A 20,550-nucleotide genomic window follows, 5' to 3' on the forward strand; every position below is an offset into this window, starting at 1 on the left:
GTCACAAGCATACAGTATATTTTTAGGCCTAATGAGACATCCTCACAGGCCTTCAAGAAGGCAACTAAAAGGGGAAAATTTCAGTCTTCCTTACCTACCTGCTCCTTCCTTAAGTTTTGCTGAATCTTACTCTTGTAGAAGGATGGGAAGCTCAAGTGTGTTAGGAGATGACTGTGAGCATTGGTAGAGGGGAACGGTCAGCAGTCAAGAGGCTGGTGCAAGTCTCTTCCACTGAGAATCCTTTGTTGTTTATTTCAGGTAAAATCTTCAGGCTGTTTAGGTCCAACTGAAGAGCTAGGGCAGTTTCTCAACCATGTGTTAAGTAACGTGTTAAGTAAGTCCACAGTCCTTGACAGACATTTTGTACCTGGGACAATCCTGTCATCCTCAGCCCTTTTGTGGTGGGAAGTGGTGTTAGATGATATAAAATCCTTAATCAATGTAATTTTAGAATAATATGATTTTTGAAAATTAAATATCAATGTGAGGTGATTCTTGCTAACTATAGAACTGTAGTCACATAGGTTAAATTTTATATGAAATCTATTTATCCTTAGATGGAACAGGGAGTTTTAGAATTGTTAAGAAAATACAATATTTTGTTTGTTAGAAGTTAGCCTGGCATGTCTGGGGTAATTAAGAAAGGTGGTAGAACAAAGGTAGGCCTCAAACACCAGCTGTGAAGATGGGCCCTGAGCCATTCACTTTGGAGCCAGAAAATCAAGGACAACATGACCTGTTCTCAAGACCATATATGGAGATTTTAAGGAGGGGTTCAACCAGCGAATTTGAGGAGGGGGCACTCTGATGACTCCTGAGAGCACCAGAAGACCCTCGACTCAAAAGACTGAGCATGCGCAAGGGGGTGGGGATTATAATGATTTCTGGGAAAACTCATGATTATGTATTAGTATTCTGGGAATTATTAATGATTATGCATGAAATCACTAAATATATTCTGTCCAGATTTCCAGACCCACGTGCACGCTAGGCAGAGTGATCCCCCGTGCATCCGGCGCCGCAATAAAGAATGCCTGCTTCTTACTGCTACATTGGTGTTAAGGAGTTTGCTTCCCGATTTCAGTGACAGTGGGAAAAGTCCAGCTCAGGCTGTGTGGTTGCTCTCTCTGTGTAGTTCCCGGCTTCACAAGGTGCATTGTACACCAAAGAGTTGGGCAGGTCCAGACTCATGACTGGGAGGAAGATGTCCCAAGTTCAACAGCTTTCCCAGGGTGGTTTCTGCAAAAAGCTGCTTTTTGAGCTCCACCAGTGCTGTAACTGTGTGCATGTGTGAAATGCAGATTGTTTTTCATACTCGTCCTGACATTGTATATGAGCTCAAGAACTGGATCAAGTATATTGTTGTTGTATTTGCAGAGACAAGTGAACAGAGGCTGAAGTGGAGAAGTTCAGTTGCTTTCCAGAAGTGAATTAGGCAGTGAGCCTGCTGCATGTAAGATTGTGTCCAATGTCTGGTGCTAAGATGCAGAGAGTGCCTGAATTATGTGGTGGTGTGATTTCCCCATATCTTGGAAGAGGAGGGTTAGACTGTCCATCGTATTGGAGAAGTCATGGCAGTCTAGTGAAGTTCCCAGTGACTGGAAGAGGGGTAACATAACCCCCTTTTTTAAAAAGGGGAACCAGGAAGACCTGGGGAAATGCAGGCTGGTCAGCCTCACCTCTGTGCCTGGCAAGGTCATGGAGCAGACTCTCCTGGAAACCATGCTAAGGCACATGGAGAGCAAGGAGGTGGTTGGTGACAGCCAACATGGCTTCACCAAAGGCAGATCGTGCCTGACCACTTTGGTGGCCTTCTATGATGGGGTGACAGCATCTGTGGACAAGGGACGGGCAACGGATATCATCTGCCTGGACTTCTGCAAAGCTTTTGACACTGTCCCGCATGACATCCTTCTCTCTAAACTGGAGAGACCTGGCTTTGATGGACGGACCACTCGGTGGATAAGGAGCTGGCTGGATGGCCGCACTCAGAGAGTGGTGGTCAATGGCTCAATGTCCATGTGGAGACCGGTCACGAGTGGCGTCCCTCAGGGGTCAGTATTGGGCCCGGCCCTGTTCAACATCTTTGTCGGCGACATGGACAGTGGGATAGAGTGCACCCTCAGCAAGTTCGCCGATGACACCAAGCTGTGTGGTGCCATCGACATGCTGGAGGGGAGTGATGCCATCCAGAGGGACCTTGACAGGCTGGAGAGGTGGGCCCGTGCCAACGTCATGAAGTTCAACCAGGCCAAGTGCAAGGCCCTGCACCTGGAGTGTGTCAATGCCAGGCACAGACACAGACTGGGCAGAGAATGGATGGAGAGCAGCCCTGAGGAGAAGGACTTGGGAGTGCTGGTGGACGAGAAGCTCAACATGAGCTGGCAATGTGCCCTTGCAGCCCAGAAGGCCAACGGCATCCTGCGCTGCATCAAGAGGAGCGTGGCCAGCCGGTCAAGGGAGGGGATTCTGCCCCTCTACTCTGTCCTGGTGAGACCCCACCTGGAGTACTGTGTCCAGCTCTGGAGCCCCCAGCCTGCTCCTTGCAGGGGGGTTGGACTGGATGGGCTTTAAAGGAACCTTCCAACCCAAACCATTCTGTGATTCTATGACTGTGAAGTTACTGTTTCCCAGGTAGAAACATTTGCATTTCTGTGAATCTGCTGTAAGAGACCTGGCTTTACATAGCAAGAGAGGCATAAAGCCCCCTATACTCTCCCAGAAATGTCTTGCTGCTGCTTGGGTGGATGCACAGGGTCCTGGGACTCACAGGCCAGATCCTGTGGCCAGATACTGTTTCCAGCCCTGAGAGAGATCCAATGAGAGCTATCCCTGCTCTGAACTCAGAGCTAAAAGGCCAGGACTCTGGGAAGCTGCCTGTCACAGCCATGGGAACGATGCTTGTCATCTGAAGGAAGCTCTGGAGTTTTCTGAGCTCCTCAGCTATTAGCAAACATTCTTCAGGCTGTCTCAGAACAGAAGGCTCCAGGACCAGCAAGGCCCGAAGCACACGCCCATGGCGCTAGGCGGCCGGCCAAGGCCAGCCTGCAAGGAGAGAGGTCTGGGGACGGTGTTGCCAATCGCTGGGGAGAAGACAACCTTCTGGGCCCAGCCCCTAATGCTACTCCTCAAGAAAGAGAGAGGGGGAGGAAGCTGACAAATGAGTGTGGAATCTCCCAGTGCAGAGATTAATGGCCAACTTTATTGTGCTGGTGGAGGGGGATCTGGGTCAGCACTGGGGGACGACACATGGCTGGTCCAGCGGCAACATCCAGGCTGGCTGTAAGGATTTTGGGCCTGACATTACAAGTGGGAGCAGTCTCACATCTGCATGGGCCCAGCAGGGCTGGAGCGTGTGCCGCTCTTGAGCGCTGGGGAGCAGCAGGAGGGCCCCAATGGCAGTTGGCTAGCGGCGCTGGACTGCTGGTCTTGGCTGCCACGGAGCTGTGGGATGGCCCCAGCGTCCCCTGGCTGAGGGTGCTGCTCTCAGCACTTGGTGCTGGCCTATGGCTGCTCTCATGGCATCTTCTGGGATGGTTGTAGGGATTTTTGGCCCGATGTTGCAACCGGGAGTTATTTCACATGCAGTTGGGTCCAGGTGAGCTGGATCAGCTGCTGCCCTCAAGCACTGGTGAGCCGTTGGACAGCCCTAATGCTGCCTGACTGCCGCTGCTGGGGCTGCTGGTCTCTGGTGCCAGAGATCCGAGAGACTGCCCCGAAGCCGCCTAGCTCGTGGTGCCGGGGCTACTGGTCTCAGTTGCTGGGAGTCCATGGGGCAGCCCTGATCCTGGCTGGCTGGCAGTGCTGGGGCCAGTGATCTCTGAGCTGGCGCTGGAGGCTGTAAGGGGAAGCAGGAAGGTCAAGGGCACGGCCCCCCAGGCCCAGGGCAAGATAGGCTAGAGGAGTGTCCCCAGCCCTCCTGGAGCAGACAGCCTCTGCCAAGCCCACCCTGGGCACCCACTGCCAGGCCTGGCCTGGCCCCTGGCCCCCAGCCCCGGGTGCTTTGCCTCTTACCAGTGCCCAGACCAGCACAGCTGCCGCACTCCCAGCTAGTTGTGCTGTTCGTCAAGTGGGAGCAGCGTTGGTGGGTGCCCTCGGCAGCGCAGGAGCAGCACACGAGCAGTTGCCAGGGCCTGGGGAAGCAAACGGGTTCATGGCTGTGAGGACAAAGTGACTGCAGCACAAGATTGTCCAGCAGAGCTCTTCTCCTTCGAGTGCTTGGCCAGACAGAGATGCCATACAGAGCCCCGGGTGCAGCTTTGGCAACTTACCCCTCTTCCTCTGCCTGCTCCCTGCCTCCTGGGCAGAGGCACTGCCTGGCGTCACAGCGGCTGTGCCTCTCATAGGCTCGAGCGTAGGCATCGTCCTCCATCCACGATGGCCCGCTTTTGGCAAAAGAAGGGGAAAGTGATGAGCCCCTGCTGTCCCTCCTCCAGCCCTGCCCTGCTGGCAGCTCCTCCGTGAAGCTGAAGCCCAGACTCAGGGGACAGCGCAGGGCCAGGACTGCTGGGGCAGCCCCTGGCACAGCACAGCGCTTGCACCCTCCTGTCTTGTGAGCTGCGGAGCGAAAAACCAACCTGAAAGGGATTCGGATCCCCATGGTGAGCATTGCCGAGAGGAATCCGTAATCGTTTTGGCAACGCGGACAACAGAAGCAGGGCAAGCCAGCATGGAGAGCCTGTTTCTGGATGCAGCCGCGGTGGAACCAGGCGTGTGTGCACAGTGGGCACACCATGGTGCCGTAGGACAGTGTGTCCTCCACAGGGTCCTGGCAGATGAGGCAGGCGGTGTTCTCCCCCGGAGCCACCTTCACTGCCTGCTGCGGGCGGTGCTCCCAGCAGAAGGACCTGGGGGGAAGAGGAGAGGGATGGGCGAGGTGAGAAGGGCTGGGTTCTTCCAGAGAGCAGGGGAGAGGAGATGCGAAGGACCTCCAGAAGCTGCCCAGTTGTGGCTGTGCCTGAGAGCAGCCGCGGAGAAATGTCACTGCGGGATCTTTGGTTGTTTGGCTGGGTCTGGCAGGCAGGAGACTGAAGGCAAGGAGTGTCCCCAGTGAGGGCCGGCTGCCCTTACCTGTAGTCCCCAAACCAATGGGTGACGCATGAGCCCTCGACGGCACAGGGCAGATGGAAAGGACGCTTGCAGCCTGTCTGCGAGCAGGTGATGGTGGCCCCGCTCTCGCCACAGACGAAGCAGCGCTGGGAAGAGCAGAGCAGCCCCCATGAGCGGCAGCCTCAGGGCCTCCACGGGCAGCCCCACAGCTGCGGGCTGGGCGCAGGGGGTGGCCGCTGCTGGCTCACAGCCCCCAGATGCGCCTGGCAGAGCAGGCGCCTGTGCTGGAGCCACTGTGGAGCTGCGGGAGCAAGACTTTTGTCCCAGAGCTGCTTGGAAGGGCTGGGATTTCTTTCCTGGGCTCTGGGCTAAGCTCCCGCTAAGCTCTCCTGGCGTAAACCTCCCTGGTGTTGTCAGGTGCTCACCTTCCGCGCTGCCTGCTTGACGGTTCGTTGAATATCTTCAGGGAGAAAGCCCATGAGTCCTACTTCGTCCTCCCCTTCTTGAAAAAGCTCATCGGCACAAAACTGCAGGAGAGCAAAGAGGAGGAGCTGAGGAGGAGCGCGTGGCGGGCACTGCCTGTGGGAAAGCTGGAGGGAGCCCCGCAGGAACTCACCAGGCAAAACTCATGGGCGCAGAGCCGTTGCTTGCGCAGTTTGCGCCCACAGACATCGGGGTCGGCCCCTGCGCGGCGGCACAGCACGCATGCTGGAGGGGAGAGAGCAAATGGCAGCGGGAATGAGCGCCTGTGCGCGGCCAGGGGAAGCGTCCCTGAGGGATTGCCCCCAAGGGCCAGCTCTGTCCCTGCTACGCTGGCCCTGACAACCCCTCTGCCAGGCTACTTTGGAGGGCTCCTTGGCTCTCACCCTGCTCCTTCGCGTCGGGGGCCTTGCGCTTCCGCGTGGACATGGCGCACGTCAACGGTGAGCGTTTGGAGAGTCCCTGTCCCAGCAGCGCTGGGGCGTCTCCTCCAGATGCTCCTGGGCTGGCTCTGAGGGAGAAGGGAGAGGCCCGTGAGCCTGCAGCACAGGCCCAGAGCCCCGAGTTGTGGGGCCCCCCTCCTCCCTCGCAGCCCCGCGCCAGCCCCGTCCCTCCCCTGCTCTCTCCTCACCTCACCAGCTCGCACTGACGCTCGGCCGGAGCCCAGCGTGCCTTCTCGTGGGCTTGGCCCCGCGGGTCACAATGCCCGCTGTGACATCAGCACCGCTGGCCTGCGTGCGCCCCAAATATGGGCAGGGACACCCTCAGCCACCTGCCACCCCCCGTGCCTTGGAGACGGGCAAAACCTAAGTGGCTTTGGGCCTGGGCAGCCTGCTGCAGGACGCCCTGCTTTAGGAGGCGCTTGGGCTGAAGGAGCGCAAGAGATGCCCTCCTGCGTGCCTGTCGTCGTTTAGTTGCCCGTGGGACAAAGCTACGCAGTCACTCGCTCACCCTCCCTGCCCCTCAGGGGAATGGGGGAGAGAAAATAGAAGAAAAGGCTCCGAGTTGGAGAGAGGGACAGGGAGAGATCATCCAAGTTACCGGGGGGTTGCGGTCAGTTCCTCACACCTTGTTTGCTGCTGCCCCTTCCTCCTCCAGGGAGGAACTCCTCACATTCCTCCCCTGCTCCAGCAAGGGGTCTCTTCCCTGGGCTGCAGTCCTTCACGAGCTGTTCCAGCGCGGGGCCTTTTCCTCGGGGTGCAGTCCCTCAGGAACCGGCTGCCCCAGCGCAGGCCCTGCACAGGCCACAGCCTCCTTCAGGCTCCCGCCTGCCCCAGCGTGGGGTCCTGCACGGGCTGCAGGGGGATCTCTGCTTCTCCATCTTCTGCAGGGGGATCTCTGCTCCTCCATGGGCTGCGGGGGGATCCCTGCTCCTCCATGGGCTGCGGGGGGATCCCTGCTCCTCCATGGGCTGCGGGGGCACAGCCGGCCTCACCATGCGCTGCACCACGGGCTGCAGGGGATCTCTGCCCGGAGCGACTTCACCTCTCCCTCCTTCTTCACTGCCTTTGGTGTCCACAGCCATTCCTCTCACAAGCAATTCTTCACAATCAGCTCAGGCAGATGCCTCTCACATTCTCCTCTCTTCGCTGGGCCAGGACAGGCCGAGTTGGGCCGCCTGGCGGGAGGCCAGAGGGTGAGGGCCACAAGGCCCATGAGGCTCACGCCTCCCCCTCTCTGCCCCTGCTGCTGCTTCTTCACTCTTCCTTGGTTTTTTAGTTTCCCCTCCTTAAATACTTTACCTCAGAGGAGTTACAGCTGTTGCCAATTGGCTTGGCCCTGGCCAGGGCTGGGCCCACCCTAGGCCTGGCCAGGTCCACCAGACCCAGGGGACACTCGTAGCAGCTTCTCGCAGAAGCTGCCACTCTAGCCCTGCCTCGCTCCACAAAACCCGCACACTTCCCCACTGCTTCTTCCTTGGCAGAAAAGCCCAGCAGGTCTCCCAGGTTGCCCTGCCTTCCTCACAGAGGACGGCTGCTCCCTACTTCAACCAAGCGGCTTCCACACTGTCCTGCTCCCCCTCTCCTGAACTCTGGGCAGTCAATTCCTTAGCAGGTGTTTGCAGCCTCTGTGAAAAAGGAAGCCTCGGTTCCCCCTGCCAGAAGGAAGCCTTCAGCTGGGACAGCAGCCATGGTGCTGGGGAAGAGGGCCCTGGGGAACGGGGAAGGCCCTTTGGCTGCTGGAGAAGCAGAGTCCAGAGAAATGTTGGCATGAGAAATACAGAGGTGACGCTGAACTGAACTGTGAAAGAAAAGCAGCTTTGCCCCGCTTCTCAGCAAGCTAGGCGTGAAGGAGAGGACATTGGTGCTAGCCTTGTCGCAAAGGCCACAAGAGTTGAAGCGTGCGACTGTGGGGGTCGGGGGTCGAGGCGCGAGGGCCGTGGCGGGCGGGCGGGCGCAGCCCACATTGCGGGGAGACGGGCGTCGTTGCCGATGGGGCCAGGCTGGGCCATCCTCCCGGGAGCAGAGACCCCCATTGGGAACTTGCCCTGAGGAAAGGGAGCAGGCTGTGGGGCCAGCGAGGCCCGAAGCACACGGCCGTGGCGCTGGGGAGCTGGGCAAGGGGAGCCCGGAAAGGAGGGCGGTGTGGGGAAGGTGCTGCCAAGCCCCAGGGAGAAGACAGCCGTGTGGGCCCAGCCCCTAAGGCTGCCCCTGGAGAAAGGGAGAGGAGGAGGAGGAGAAAACTGACAAAGGAGCCTGGGGTCAGAAATTAACGGGCAACTTTATTGTGGCTGTGAGGGGAATGAGGGTCAGCACTTGGTGCTGGCCCACGGCTGCTCTAATGCCGTCTTCTGCGCCGAGGGTAGGGAGTTGGGTCCCGACGTCGTGAGCGGGAGCGGTCTCCCATCCGCAGGGGCCCCGAGGGGCTGGAGCGTCTGCCCCTCGCGAGTGCTGGGGAGCGGCAGGAGCGCCCCGATGGCAGCTGGCTGCTGCTGCTGGGGCTGCGCATCTCCGGTGGCGGGGAGCTGCGGGACGGCCCCAGCGCCACCTGGAATCGAGTGCTCCTCTCAGCACTTGGTGCTGCCCCACGGCTGCTGTAACGGCGTCTTCTGGGCCGAGGGTAGGGAGTTGGATCCCGACGACGTGAGCGGGAGCGGTCTCGCATTTGCATGGGCCCAGCAGGGCTGGAGCGTGTGCCCCTCGCAAGCGCTGGGGCATGGCGGGAGGGCCGCGATGGCAGCTGGCTGCCGCTGCTGCGGCTGCGCATCTCCGGTGGCGGGGAGCTGCGGGACGGCCCCAGCACCGCCTGGATGCGAGTGCTCCTCTCAGCACTTGGTGCTGGCCCAGGGCTGCTCTCACGGCGTCTTCTGCGCCGAGGGTAGGGAGTTGGGGCCCGGTGTCGCATGTGGGAGCGGTCCCTCATCTGCCTGGGCCTGGCGCGTCTGGAGCGTCCGCCCCTCGTGAGCGCTGGGGCATGGCGGGAGGGCCGCGATGGCAGCTGGCTGCCGCTGCTGTGGCTGCTGGTCTGGGCTGCTGGGGAGCCGTGAGGCGGCCCCGATCCGGGCTGGCTGGCAGTGCTGGGGCGGGCGATCTTCGAGCTGGCACCGGGGGCTGTAAGGGGAAGCAGGAAGGTCAAGGGCACAGCTGCTCAGGCTCGGGGCACGATAGGCCCGAGCGGTGCCCCCAGCCCTCCTGGAGCAGACAGCCTCTGCCAAGCCCACCCAGAGCACCCGCTGGCAGACCTGGCCTGGGCCCTCGCCCATAGCCTGGGGCCACCCGGGTGTGTTGTCTCTTACCGGAGCCCAGACCAGCACAGCTGTCGCACTCCCAGCAACGGACTCTATTCCTCAAGCGGGTGCAGCGTCGGTGGGTGCCCTCGGCAGCGCAGGAGCAGCACAGGAGCAGTTGCCAGGGCCTGGGGAAGCAAAGGGGCTCATGGCTGGGAGGACAAAGGGACTGCGGCACAGGATTGTCCGGCACAGCTCCTGTTCTCAGTTGTTCTGATTCGAGCCCTCGGCCAGACAGAGATGCCGGACAGAGCCCCGGGGTGCAGCTCTGGCAACTTACCCCTCTTCCTCTGCCTGCTCCCTGCCTCCTGGGCAGAGGCACTGCCTGGCGTCACAGCGGCTGTGTCTCTCATATAATTGTTCATAGGACTCATCGTCCATCCATGATGGTCCTCTTTTGGCAAAGGAAGGGAAAATTGATGAGCCCTTGCAGCCTCGGTGTAAGGGAGGTGCAGGGCAGCACTATTCTTCCCCCTGTGCCCTTTTTCCAACTCCTCCGTGAAGCTGAAGCCCAGACTCATGGGACAGCAGAGGGCCAGGACTGCTGGAGCAGCCCCTGGGCACAGCACAGCGCTTGCACCCTCCTGTCTTGTGAGGTGGAAAGAAAAAGAAACCAACCTGTAGGGGATTCTGATCCCCATGGTGAGCATTTCCATGCGGAATCGATATTCATTTTGGCAACGTGGACAAGTGAAGCAGGAGAAGCCAGCATGGAGAGCCTGTTTCTGGATGCAGCCCCTGTGGAACCAGGCATGTTTGCACGCTGGGCACACCATAGTGCCATAGGTCATTGTGTCCTCCACAGGGTCCTGGCAGATGAGGCAGGCGGTGTTCTCCTCCGGAGCTGCCTCCACTCCCTGCTGCGGGCGGTGCTCCCAGCAGAAGGACCTGGGGGAAGAGGAAAGGGATGGGTGAGGTGCCAAGTGCTGGGTCCTTCCTGGTGGTGGCGAGGATGGGAGAGGAGGTTTGAAGGAGCCCCAGAACTTGCCTGGTTCTGGCTCTGCCTACAACCAGCCACTGAGAAATGTCACCGTGGGATCTTTTCTTCCTTGGCTGATGCTGGCAGGAAGGGGACTCCCACGTGAGGGCCGGCTGCACTTACCTGTAGAGCCCAAAGTACTGGGTGATGCATCTGCCCTGGATGGCACAGGGGAGATGGAAGCTGCGCTCACAGCCTGTCTCCCGGCAGGTGATGGTGGCCCCGCTCTCGCCACAGACGAAGCAGTGCTGGAAAGAACACAGCAGACCCCATCAGCGGCAGCCTCAGGGCCTCCACAGCCAGCCCCACACTTCTGGGCTGGGCGCAGAAGGTGGCCACTGCTGGCTCACAGCCCACAGATCCATCTGGAGGACCACACTCCTGTGCTGGAGCCTCTTTGGAGCTGTGGGAGCAAGACTTTTCTCCCAGAGCTGCTTGGAAGGGCTGGGATTTCTTTCTTGGGCTCTGGGCTAAGCTCCCGCTAAGCAATCCTGGCACAAATCTTCCTGATCTTGTTGGGTCCTCACCTTCTGTTCTGCCCTCTTGATCTTTTGTCTAATAACCTCAAGGCAAACTCCATCCCTACTGCCTTGCTGAAAGATCCCATTGCCAAAAAACTGCAGAAAAGAAAAGACAAGGAGCTGACGAGAAGAGTGTGGCGAGGACTGCCTGCTGGAAAGCTGGAGGGAGCCCCGCAGTAACTCACCAGGCAAAACTCATGGGCGCAGAGCCCTTGCTTGCGCAGTTTGCGCCCACAGACATCGGGGTCAGCCTCTGTCTGGTGACACAGCATGCATGCTGGAGGGGAGAGAGCAAATGGCAGCGGGAATGAGCACCTGTGCGGGGCCGGGGGAAGCGTCCCTGAGGGATTGCCCCTGAGGGATTGTCTGTCCCTGTCATGCTGGCTGACGGACAGGGCTGGAGGCCTTGCAGAGGAAGGGGGCATTGCAGGCACGGCTGTCCCAGGAGGTGCGCACTGCCCAGCCTGAGCCCCTCTTGCTGAGGAAAGCAGGGGCCCTGCCCCCGGGCGCTTGGGGAGCTCCTGCCTCCCCTGCCACCACTCTTGGGCCCACACTGACCCCAACAACCCCCCTGCCAGGCTGTGGGAGGCGTACTTTGCTCTCACCCTGCTCCATTGAGTTGAGGTCCTTCTGCTTCCTTGTGAACATGATGCACGTCAACAGTGAGTGTTTGGAGAGCCCCTGTCCCAGCAGTGCTGGAGCGTCTCCTCCAGATGCTCCTCTGCTGACTCTGAGGGAGAAGCAGGATGCAGGTGAGGGAGAAGTGAGATGTGGGGGAGCTTGCAGCACAGACGCAGAGCGCCAACGTGTGGGGCCCCCCTCCTCCCTCCGCAGCCCCGTGCAAGCCTTGTCCCTCTCCGGCTCTCTCGTCACCTCACCAGGTCACACTGATGCTCGACCTGAGGCCAGTGTTCCTTCTTGTGGGCTTGGCTCTGCGGATCATAGTGCCCGCTGTGACATCAGCACTGCTGGTCTGTGTGCACCCCAAATGCGGACAGGGACGCCCTCGGCCACTTGCCACCCACTGTGCCTTGGAGACGGGCAAAACCCAAGTAGGTACGGGGCTGTGAACCCTGCTCCAGGGGACCCTGCTTTAGTAGGTGCTTGGACTAAATGATCTCAAGAGGGGTCCTCCTCTGTGACTGTTGTAGTTTAGTCCCACTTGAGACCAAGCTATGCAGTCACTCACCCTCCCCACCCCTCAAGGGACAGGGGAGAGAAAATATAACAAAAAGCTTGAGGTTTGAGGTAAGGATAGGGAGAGATCATTCAAGTTACCATTATGGGCAAAATGGACTTGACTTGGGGAAAACTAATTCAATTTATTAACAACAAAACCAAGGTAGAATAACAAGAGGGAAAAAAAAAACCACCAAATCTTAAGAACAACTTCCCCCAATCCCTGCCCTCTTCCCAGGCTTAACTTCATTCTAGAATATCTCCACCTCCTCCCACCAAATGGCACAGAGGGGAAGAGGGAATGGGGGTTACGGTCAGTTCATCACTTGTCGCTTGACGCCACTCCTTCCTCCTCGGGGGAAGAACTCCTCACATTCCTCCCCTGCTCCAGCGTGGGGTCCCTCCCACGGGCTGCAGTCCTTTGTGAAACTGCTCCAGCGTGGGTCATCTCTTCCACGGGGTGCAGCCCCTCCAGAACGGCTGCCCCAGCGGGGCCTCCACGGGCCACAGCCTCCTTCAGGCACCCGCCTGCCCCGGTGTGGGGTCCTCCCCGGGCTGCGGGGGGATCTCTGCTTCTCCATCTTCTGCAGGGGGATCTCTGCTCCTCCGTGGGCTGCGGGGGGATCTCTGCTCCTCCGTGGGCTCCCCGGGCTGCAGGGGGATCTCTGCTCCTCCGTGGGCTCCCCGGGCTGCGGGGGGATCTCTGCTCCTCCGTGGGCTCCCCGGGCTGCAGGGGCACAGCCGGCCTCACCATGGGCTGCACCAGGGGCTGCAGGGGAATTCTGGCCAGGAGCCGCATTACTGCTCCCCCTCCTTCTGCACTGACCCTGGCGTCTGCAGCCGTTCCTCTCACAGAAATCCTTCACAACAGGCAGGCAGACGCCTCTCAGGGTCTCTTCACATCTCATCTCCTCTCCACTTCTCTCAGCCGGGCCGGGCCGAGTCGGGCCCAGTCGCCGCCCGGCGGGAGGCCAGAGGGTGAGGGGTGCAAGGCCCACAAGACTCGTGCCTCCCCCTCTCTGCCCCCACTCAGCTCCTTCACATCTTCTCTTATTTTTTTTTTTCTGTTTTCCCCTTATTAAATACATTATCGCAGAGGCGTTATCACAGAACATTCTGCTACCAATTGGCTCAGCCCTTGCCAGCAGCGGGTCCGCCCTGGGCCCGGCTGAGTCTGCCAGACAAAGGGGAGCAACTTCCAGCAGCTTTTTACAGAACCTGCCACCATAGCCCCCCTCACTAAATAAAAACCAGAACAACAGTAGGAGAAATAATTTTGACATAATTTTGAGAACTTTTCTTTAATATGTTTGGATAACTTCATGCAATGCATATTTCAATACTAAGAGGAGAATGTTGCATACATTTGTGATGGTTCTGAGCAGACACCGGTTAATTTTTGTGGTATATCAACTCAAGATTCACATTAACTCTTCTCTTTTCCCCTAGTAAGTGATGAGCAGTGACATCAGGTTGACTTACACCAGGTGAAAAAAAGGGGCTAGTATCTGAGCCAAAGTCTAATTATTAATAATCCCAGGTTCTCATACATTTAATTGGAGCACAGCTTTTTCTTGTTCAGTTTTTATTGCTGGTAAAAATAATTTAGGGAATACTTGTCTCCTTTGATTGTATTTGGGTATCAGATAGATTATAAAAATTTAAACTCTTCTTCAGGAATTATGATGTATTTCTCTGTTCAACCAGCAGAATAGGAACTGTGGAGTTTTTAATTTACAATATTGGACAGAATTAGAATCATAGAATCATAGAATGGTTAGGGTTGGAAGGGACCTTCAAAGGTCATCTAGTCCGATTTGAGGGATGTCACCCTTCACTAGCATTTTCTATTAGTTCAGTTTTAAATGCATAACACTTAATTGAAGAGTTACGAATGAAATACAAGTCTTACCTATCCAATAAGGAATGTTGACAAATATTCCAGAAGAATGGAACTGCATCAGTTTTTAATCAGTCCTACTTACCATAAAACTAGCTTAGTTCCTTTGCACAGTGCTCAACAGTATCACGTAGCCCAATGTACCCGTAATATCCATGCGTGTTACTTTGCCTCCGTGGTCACCCAATAAATACAAAAGAGAACCCAGAGTAATAGATACAAGTGGAGGGGGCTTTACTGTGCATCTTCATAATGCATCATGTCACTTATTTTCTCTGATTGCACTGACATCTCCTGTTCTGTACTGAAACGCACGGGAGTGCCTGGCCTGTCACTCTGCTGAAGGGATGAGTTTGCCAGGTAACATAAGCAGTGGAAGTTAATCTGGGAAGCTCAGGGCATGTTTTTCCTCATGGTCCAGCCAGCCAGTGTTATGCAGGTATTCTTTTGGACTGGATACATCAGCCCTAATACATATTTTGGGCTGTCCTCTGAAGAGGATGCCTCAATTTAGGAAGTAGTTACATCAGGTGATGAGTTAACAGAAATTAGCCTCTCTTGCCTTGTCCTAACCAGAGTCCCATCCCAATTCCATCCCCAGACAACAGGAGGGGATGAGAGAAAAATCTATTACAATTTAGAACTATAAAACCATTATAATGCTTTGAATGACAGGCAATGCTCTTGTAAACAGGGGAAAGAAGTTTTGGCTTCAACATACCAGCTCTTCTTCTATATAAACAGTGTCACAAGTCACACTCCAGATAAGAAATAAAAAAATTTCTGTTCATTGCTGGAATGTAAACTGGAAAAACTGCTAGGCCAAGAGCTTGAAAACTAAGCAGATATTTTGATAAATTTAAGCTATGGGGAGAAAAGATGTCCTGATATGACTGCTCAACACTGAGAAAATGTTAGCAGACTGGCATAGATTGTAAAATGCTTTGAAATAAGGAACTGAATAATAAGTGGCTTAGAAACTAAAGAGACGAAAGAAGAAAAAATGAGAACGAGCAACTGAATAATGAGTCAGGAATAGAAGAATCCTAAAGAAAAAAAAAGTGAACAAAAGCAAAAATAGAGAAGTTTATGAAGTAGAGAGCCCAGAAAGAGGAGCGAGAACTGTTTTCTCACAGAGGTGGAGTCCACCAGACTGAAAAAAAAAGAGTTCTGCCATAATTTCAAACCCAGGTACTCAGAATTTGATTTCTAAATCTAAATGTCAACACTAAAATCAGTGGTCTGATTTCAAAAACAATACAGGCCTTACTGCTCCAAGTTGATGCAGCACTGCAGACAGAAGCTGTAAATTGGATGGGATAGTCACACTATTTTTTGCAATGCTTAAATTCACTGTTTTATTCATCCAGTTGGAGACAATGGGTACTCTGTTGCGGTACAGTAGCAGTTATAATAAAAAAATCTGTAATCTATCCCGTTGATTTTATATGTAATTAAGACCCTGGTTTTAGAAATATTAGTAGTTTAACATATTTCTTTGCTCATAGTTTACTGGTTTTCTCTTTAACTGAGTTAAATGTTTTGCTTTCTGTTAATCAGAGAAAAGAAGGTGGGAAATCTAAAATCTTTTTTTTTTTGTGATACAAAAAGACAGTGAATGTTTGAGGTGGGGCAAACATAATACTCGTATTAATATGTTCCTTGTACTTCTCCTGAACTCTGAAATTTCCACTTCTGGATTTTTCTATCCTTTCCAAAAGGCTTCCAAGTTTACCTTGCATCAGAAAATATTGTGTGGTAACCAACACACTGTCATTCTTTAAACAAGTAACAAGCTTTGAGTCTTCAGACAATTATTTGAAGTTTCTAATGCTATAAATCTCATCAGTGAAAATAATTTTTCTTGTGTATAAAAACCACAGAGATTTGCTGGGCTTCCATGAGAACAGAAATGTGTTTTAGATGTGTTGTGGTCAGACTCCACAGGAGCTCAGGACAACACCCATCGTTCACAGATCACACGGCATCTTACTTCTTGCACATGGTGCAGCTGTTTGTCATCGTGGTGTGAGCTTCGGACTTGAGGTGTGTGTATAGAGAGTTTGATGTATATACACAGCCCTATACCCAGTAGTTCTGGGTGATTTTTTTGGCAAACAAATAGATCCGTATGTTTGAAGGGAAATATGTAACACAATTTGACTGCTCCAGTGAAACTGAGCGCTTGGAACAGGGGCACAAAGATTGCTTACTTTACTGAAAAAGGCCTCCTGCTCCCAAATGCTTTATCCTTTCTTTTGAAAGGCAAAACAGTCAGACGTAATTTTACAAGATGATAACTTTAATTTAACAAGATGATAAGGCAGATTCTTTAGAGATATTAAATACGCACGACATACATCACTATTAATTTAGAATAGTTAAAAATAACCAGTATAAGGATCACTGATCTTGCTTTCCAGAGTAGTAAAAGAAAGTGCTTTTACATAGGCATATTGTATAAGATTGTCAATCTTGTTCTGGGAATCAAAACACAGAGGGAAATATATTTATTTAGTCACTGTACAAATGCTCCAGCAAGAGGAAGATAGAATTGTTTTAAGAGATTTTTATTGATTTCTTCAGTCAGAAATATGAGACAAGGTGTTTACTGAGGTTTCACCAAACTGAACTTAGGTTTGCCACATGTATATTCTTTATATTTACAAATATGCCAGCAGAAATACAAGACAGTTATAAGTGGCAGGAAGCCAGACAGGAATGAAGCTGCAAAAGGTTTTAGGAAGAAGCACGAGGACTAAGCAGCTGTAATGACAGCACTATTTTCCATGTTCCACTAGGATCCTGAATCAAAACAAAACTTTTTTACTTTGATCCTTCATTGTTATTGCATGCACAGGTACATATGCAACAGTTAAACAGTGCAAAGGTAGCCAATTTCCTCCCAGTCGAATCTTTAATTGTGAGTAATGAAGAAGACAAAATAATGTGCATGTAAAAGTAGGAAACATCTTTATATATTTCAATTCCCATGGAAAGCAAAATAAAAGTTGTATGTATGTGCTTTACAGCATATGTTCAAAGCATTTGTTCAGTTCTTATCTGAAATACTGTGTATAATTCTGGAAAACTGAATTCAGACTAGAGTGGAGAGGAGCTGTGGTATCTCGCAGTGGCTGCAGAAATACTGGCAGCTGACGTGGAGTGGCAGCTCCATGAAGGGCTGGTGCCCATAGAGCACGGCAGAACTCTGCAGCCTCACGAGCTCAGTTCTGGAAGCTGTACAGTGCTCTAACCTGGCAGTGCTCCTGTCACGCTCTGATTTCAGAGGAGAGGAAGGCCCCCTTGCGTTCTAGCCAACCTCAGACAAGTGTGGGAGGCTAGGGGCGGCTGGACCAACCTCTCACACACTGGAGCGAGGTTTGCTCATATTCTCAGGAACAGAATTAAGACTCAAAACAGAGTCAAGCACCAGGTAACTTTGTTAACCCGACAACAAGTTCGCAAATGCAAGAGAAAGAGAGAAAGGAAGGAAAGAGGGGAAAAAAGCTTCAGTTGCAATAGCTACCACCACGGAGCTGCAGCGTCCCGACAGTCCAGCTCACTCGGTGGGAGAACATTCTGTCGGATGTTGGTCGTTTCTGTACTTTTATTGTTTGTCTCATTGCATATTCATTGTCCTTCCAAGAATCACGTCACATAATCCAAGAGCGGGTTTGGTTGGCCGCACCCCTCAACTGGTGGTGATAAGCATGCCCAATGCCGTCTCTGGGCCCCTCTGTTTTTCTGGCCTGGGCCTGGGTGCATATGTGTGGGTAAGGCTAAATTTCTCTGAATCAGCTCTGCATTTAGGTTCACAGGAAAACAGGAAGAAAACAGGAAGCCTCTAGTCCTGTGGCTCGACTGGCTTGCAGGAAAACAGGAATTGGCTTGCAAGATAAGGGAATCAGCTTGCAGGAAAACAGAAAGACTCTAGTCCTATGGTTTAACTGATGTTCCATTGTCCATGTGGTGGTTTGATGTTTCGACAATGTTGAGACAAACATTCGATACAGTCTCTTACAGCTCCTGCCCTAATTAGCTCAGGCTCTCTGCAGATGTATCCACTTGCAGAAATTCAGAAGAGCTATTGAAGTTAAGGGTCGATGTTGGTACACAAACAAATAAGTATTAAACAGCAGATAAATAATTTTAGGCTGGAAATGACTGTTTCTAGCCATGAGAAATGACATTTGAAATTCTGAGGAACGGTCTCCCCACCAAGAGCTGAGAGATTGAACACTGTATGCTATTTAAAGATTAATTTTCTATATTCAGGGAAAAGACCACATTTACTATTTATCAGCAGTGTAGAGGGTGGAATCAAAGGCCGGTCCGGATTCAATTGGATTCAATCCTTTCCCGGTCATCTTGTAGTGAAGCTTATTTATAATTTCCTAGCTATGGATGTTATGCTTCCACTTTTTTTTCACTCACCTGACAGAGTTGTTTATAATTTTTGATTAAACTAGCACCAAATTTTCTTTCTTTCTGTGCACACCATAGCATCCACACAATGGGACTATTGACATAGGTTGCCTAAGTAGATACAGCGTAATACTCCTGCCTTCTTGCACATGTCCCTGCTATTTGCTTTCAATGTAATGACAAAGAAAAACATGGTGTCTTCTACAGCCTTCTTCTGGGCAATAAGGCAATGCTTTTTTTCCACTGATTAAAAATTCTACTCTTAATGTACATTTTTATATATACAACTAGGACCATGCCACATAGAAAACCTCACACTCTAGTGTTTCCAGCTGAATTTTAGTCACTAACATTTGACAGTATGAAGTACTCAAATCCAGTCACAGGACATGCTTCTGAGCAGGTCAAACAGATGTGAATGTAACACTCTAGCTTACTCTTTAAATTGTAGTAGAAAGTCAAGGTGTTGTTAAGTAGCGTGGTGACTAGCTGGATTTGTTTCTAAAATTAGCTTCTGATAGATTCTTGGGATGAGGTTTAATGTCCTGGTGTGGAGGTGGCCCGAGGATTTCCCAGCGAACATCGTGTTCTGCCGGACACCACCTCTGTTCTGCTTGCTCCTCAAAGATGTTCATGAGAGAAGGGGTTAAAAGAAAACTCCTAAGTAGGTATAAGCATTAATCAATTGCAGCTGTGCATACTAAGACAGATGGTGCTTTATGCTTTACTAACCAGCCATTGTGTAGACTATCTAAAGCGAGAAGTCTTGTATCCCTCCCAAGGACAGTTCTTGATAAGAGCTGAGGGGCCTTCTGCATGAACCAGCTAGAACCGACCCTGCGGGTTGGACAAGAACCAAAGCATAACCGAGTCTGCGTGAAAACAAAGGGTTACTAGCAGTGATGAAGAGGAGCAGCTCATCTTCATCCCCACGACCACCACCAGGAGGCACTGCACAAGCGCAGACGGGGGGAGTTTATGAAAATGACCCCTTGGGACTAATTTTAATATGAAGCGAGGATAGATCATGCATATCTACAGGTGAATTACGGAACTTCATGTATATGTAACACCTGGATGTATAAATTCAAAGTGAGTTGCCGCATCAGGGGGGCACGGTTTTGGCGGGGCTACCCCCCGTGCTGCCCAGCGCTGAATAAACATACCTACTTTACAATCTTACAGATTGTGGAGTCTGTTTTCCGCACGTCAGTTTGGCGAGTGAGGCAGGAGGATTTCTGCTCGGCTGGGAGACCAGCTGCGGAGCGGATGCTCCTAGGCACGCCCCGGGAGATTTCCTCGGAGGAGCCTCCCCTTCTCAGCTGTTCACCCGGGAGCAGAAGAGAAACCCCTGGATCTACGGATAAAAACGGTATGTTTTCAAACAGGGAACAGGGCTGCTGATGAGACGCATGGAGACGTCGGGCGCACAGCATAGTCCCTACTAGGAAAGGTACCTTAGGAAGGGGGGGTTTTGCTGACCAAAGGGTGGCCACTAGCGATCTTGAGAGTAGATCGAGCAAACCCGAGGTTTCCCGGGTGGGGGGGGGGTTGCTGACCAAAGGGTGGCCGCTAGCGATCTTGAGAGTAGATTGAGTGAGTCCAAGGTAACCACTGCATCCCATTTTTGGGAGCCAGGACGGACGTGCTGATGACCGGTATATGAGAAGCAGGAGAAGGGTAAGCGGGCCTCTTGTAATTTTAAAAGATACTTGCAGCTGCTAGAAGGTTGACAACTGGAGCGATGCTATGTTAAATCTCTTTAGGTATTGATTTTTGATTACTGTAATAAGATATTGGGTGTTGGCTACTGATTTGGACTTGTTGAACCATGGCGTTTGTGTGAAGGATTTTGTGTCTGTGAGACCTTTTATGGTGTAAATGCCTGTGTTGTGAAAGCGTGAGTGAGTCCCGGGAATCTGAGCAAAGCTGTGACTGCGTGTGTGGCGTGAGGTCTCTCCAGCCGCCCCTAGCTGCCCAGATTCTTCTGAGGTAGGCTAGAAAGCAAGGGGACTTTCCTCTTTCTGAAATTTCTTGCATGATTGTGTGACTACTATGAGTGTGTGGATGTCTATGAGAGCGTGGATACTGTGAGCACCTTTGTGTGTTGGCACGGAGAGACCTTATATATATCTTAATAATTCATGATCAATCTGATGGTACTGTTTATAATCAGGGGATTAATAGCAGGATTAATAATCGTCCTTGTTATTTGTTGCACATTCTGCAGACATTTTGAAACGTTTACTTTTCCCTGCATAGTTTGATTATTCTGACTGCGTGTGAG

The 20,550-nt window shown here is 52.8% G+C and overlaps 2 protein-coding genes across 2 annotated transcripts; both read right to left on the bottom strand.

Moving 5' to 3' along the window:
- Nucleotides 1-3,725: 3,725 nt before the first annotated feature.
- LOC147599460 (E3 ubiquitin-protein ligase PHF7-like) lies at nt 3,726-7,981 on the bottom strand. The gene is made up of 9 exons (XM_086755839.1): nt 7,842-7,981; nt 5,916-6,040; nt 5,666-5,757; nt 5,475-5,576; nt 5,071-5,195; nt 4,578-4,847; nt 4,272-4,385; nt 4,015-4,133; nt 3,726-3,838 (listed from the first exon to the last, which is right to left on the bottom strand). Exons 1-9 carry the CDS (start codon nt 7,979-7,981, stop codon nt 3,726-3,728), a joined length of 1,200 nt encoding a protein of 399 aa, XP_086611965.1.
- A 326-nt stretch (nt 7,982-8,307) lies between these two features.
- On the bottom strand, nt 8,308-11,404 carry LOC147599461 (uncharacterized). Its single transcript, XM_086755840.1, has 7 exons — nt 11,351-11,404; nt 10,763-10,852; nt 10,359-10,483; nt 9,875-10,144; nt 9,537-9,650; nt 9,266-9,384; nt 8,308-9,080 (listed from the first exon to the last, which is right to left on the bottom strand). Exons 1-7 carry the CDS (start codon nt 11,402-11,404, stop codon nt 8,308-8,310), a joined length of 1,545 nt encoding a protein of 514 aa, XP_086611966.1.
- Between the last annotated feature and the right edge of the window lie 9,146 nt (nt 11,405-20,550).

The sequence above is a fragment of the Chlamydotis macqueenii genome, chromosome 10 (assembly GCF_036417535.1).
Source record: "Chlamydotis macqueenii isolate bChlMac1 chromosome 10, bChlMac1.mat, whole genome shotgun sequence".
Taxonomy (NCBI): Eukaryota; Metazoa; Chordata; class Aves; order Otidiformes; family Otididae; genus Chlamydotis; species Chlamydotis macqueenii.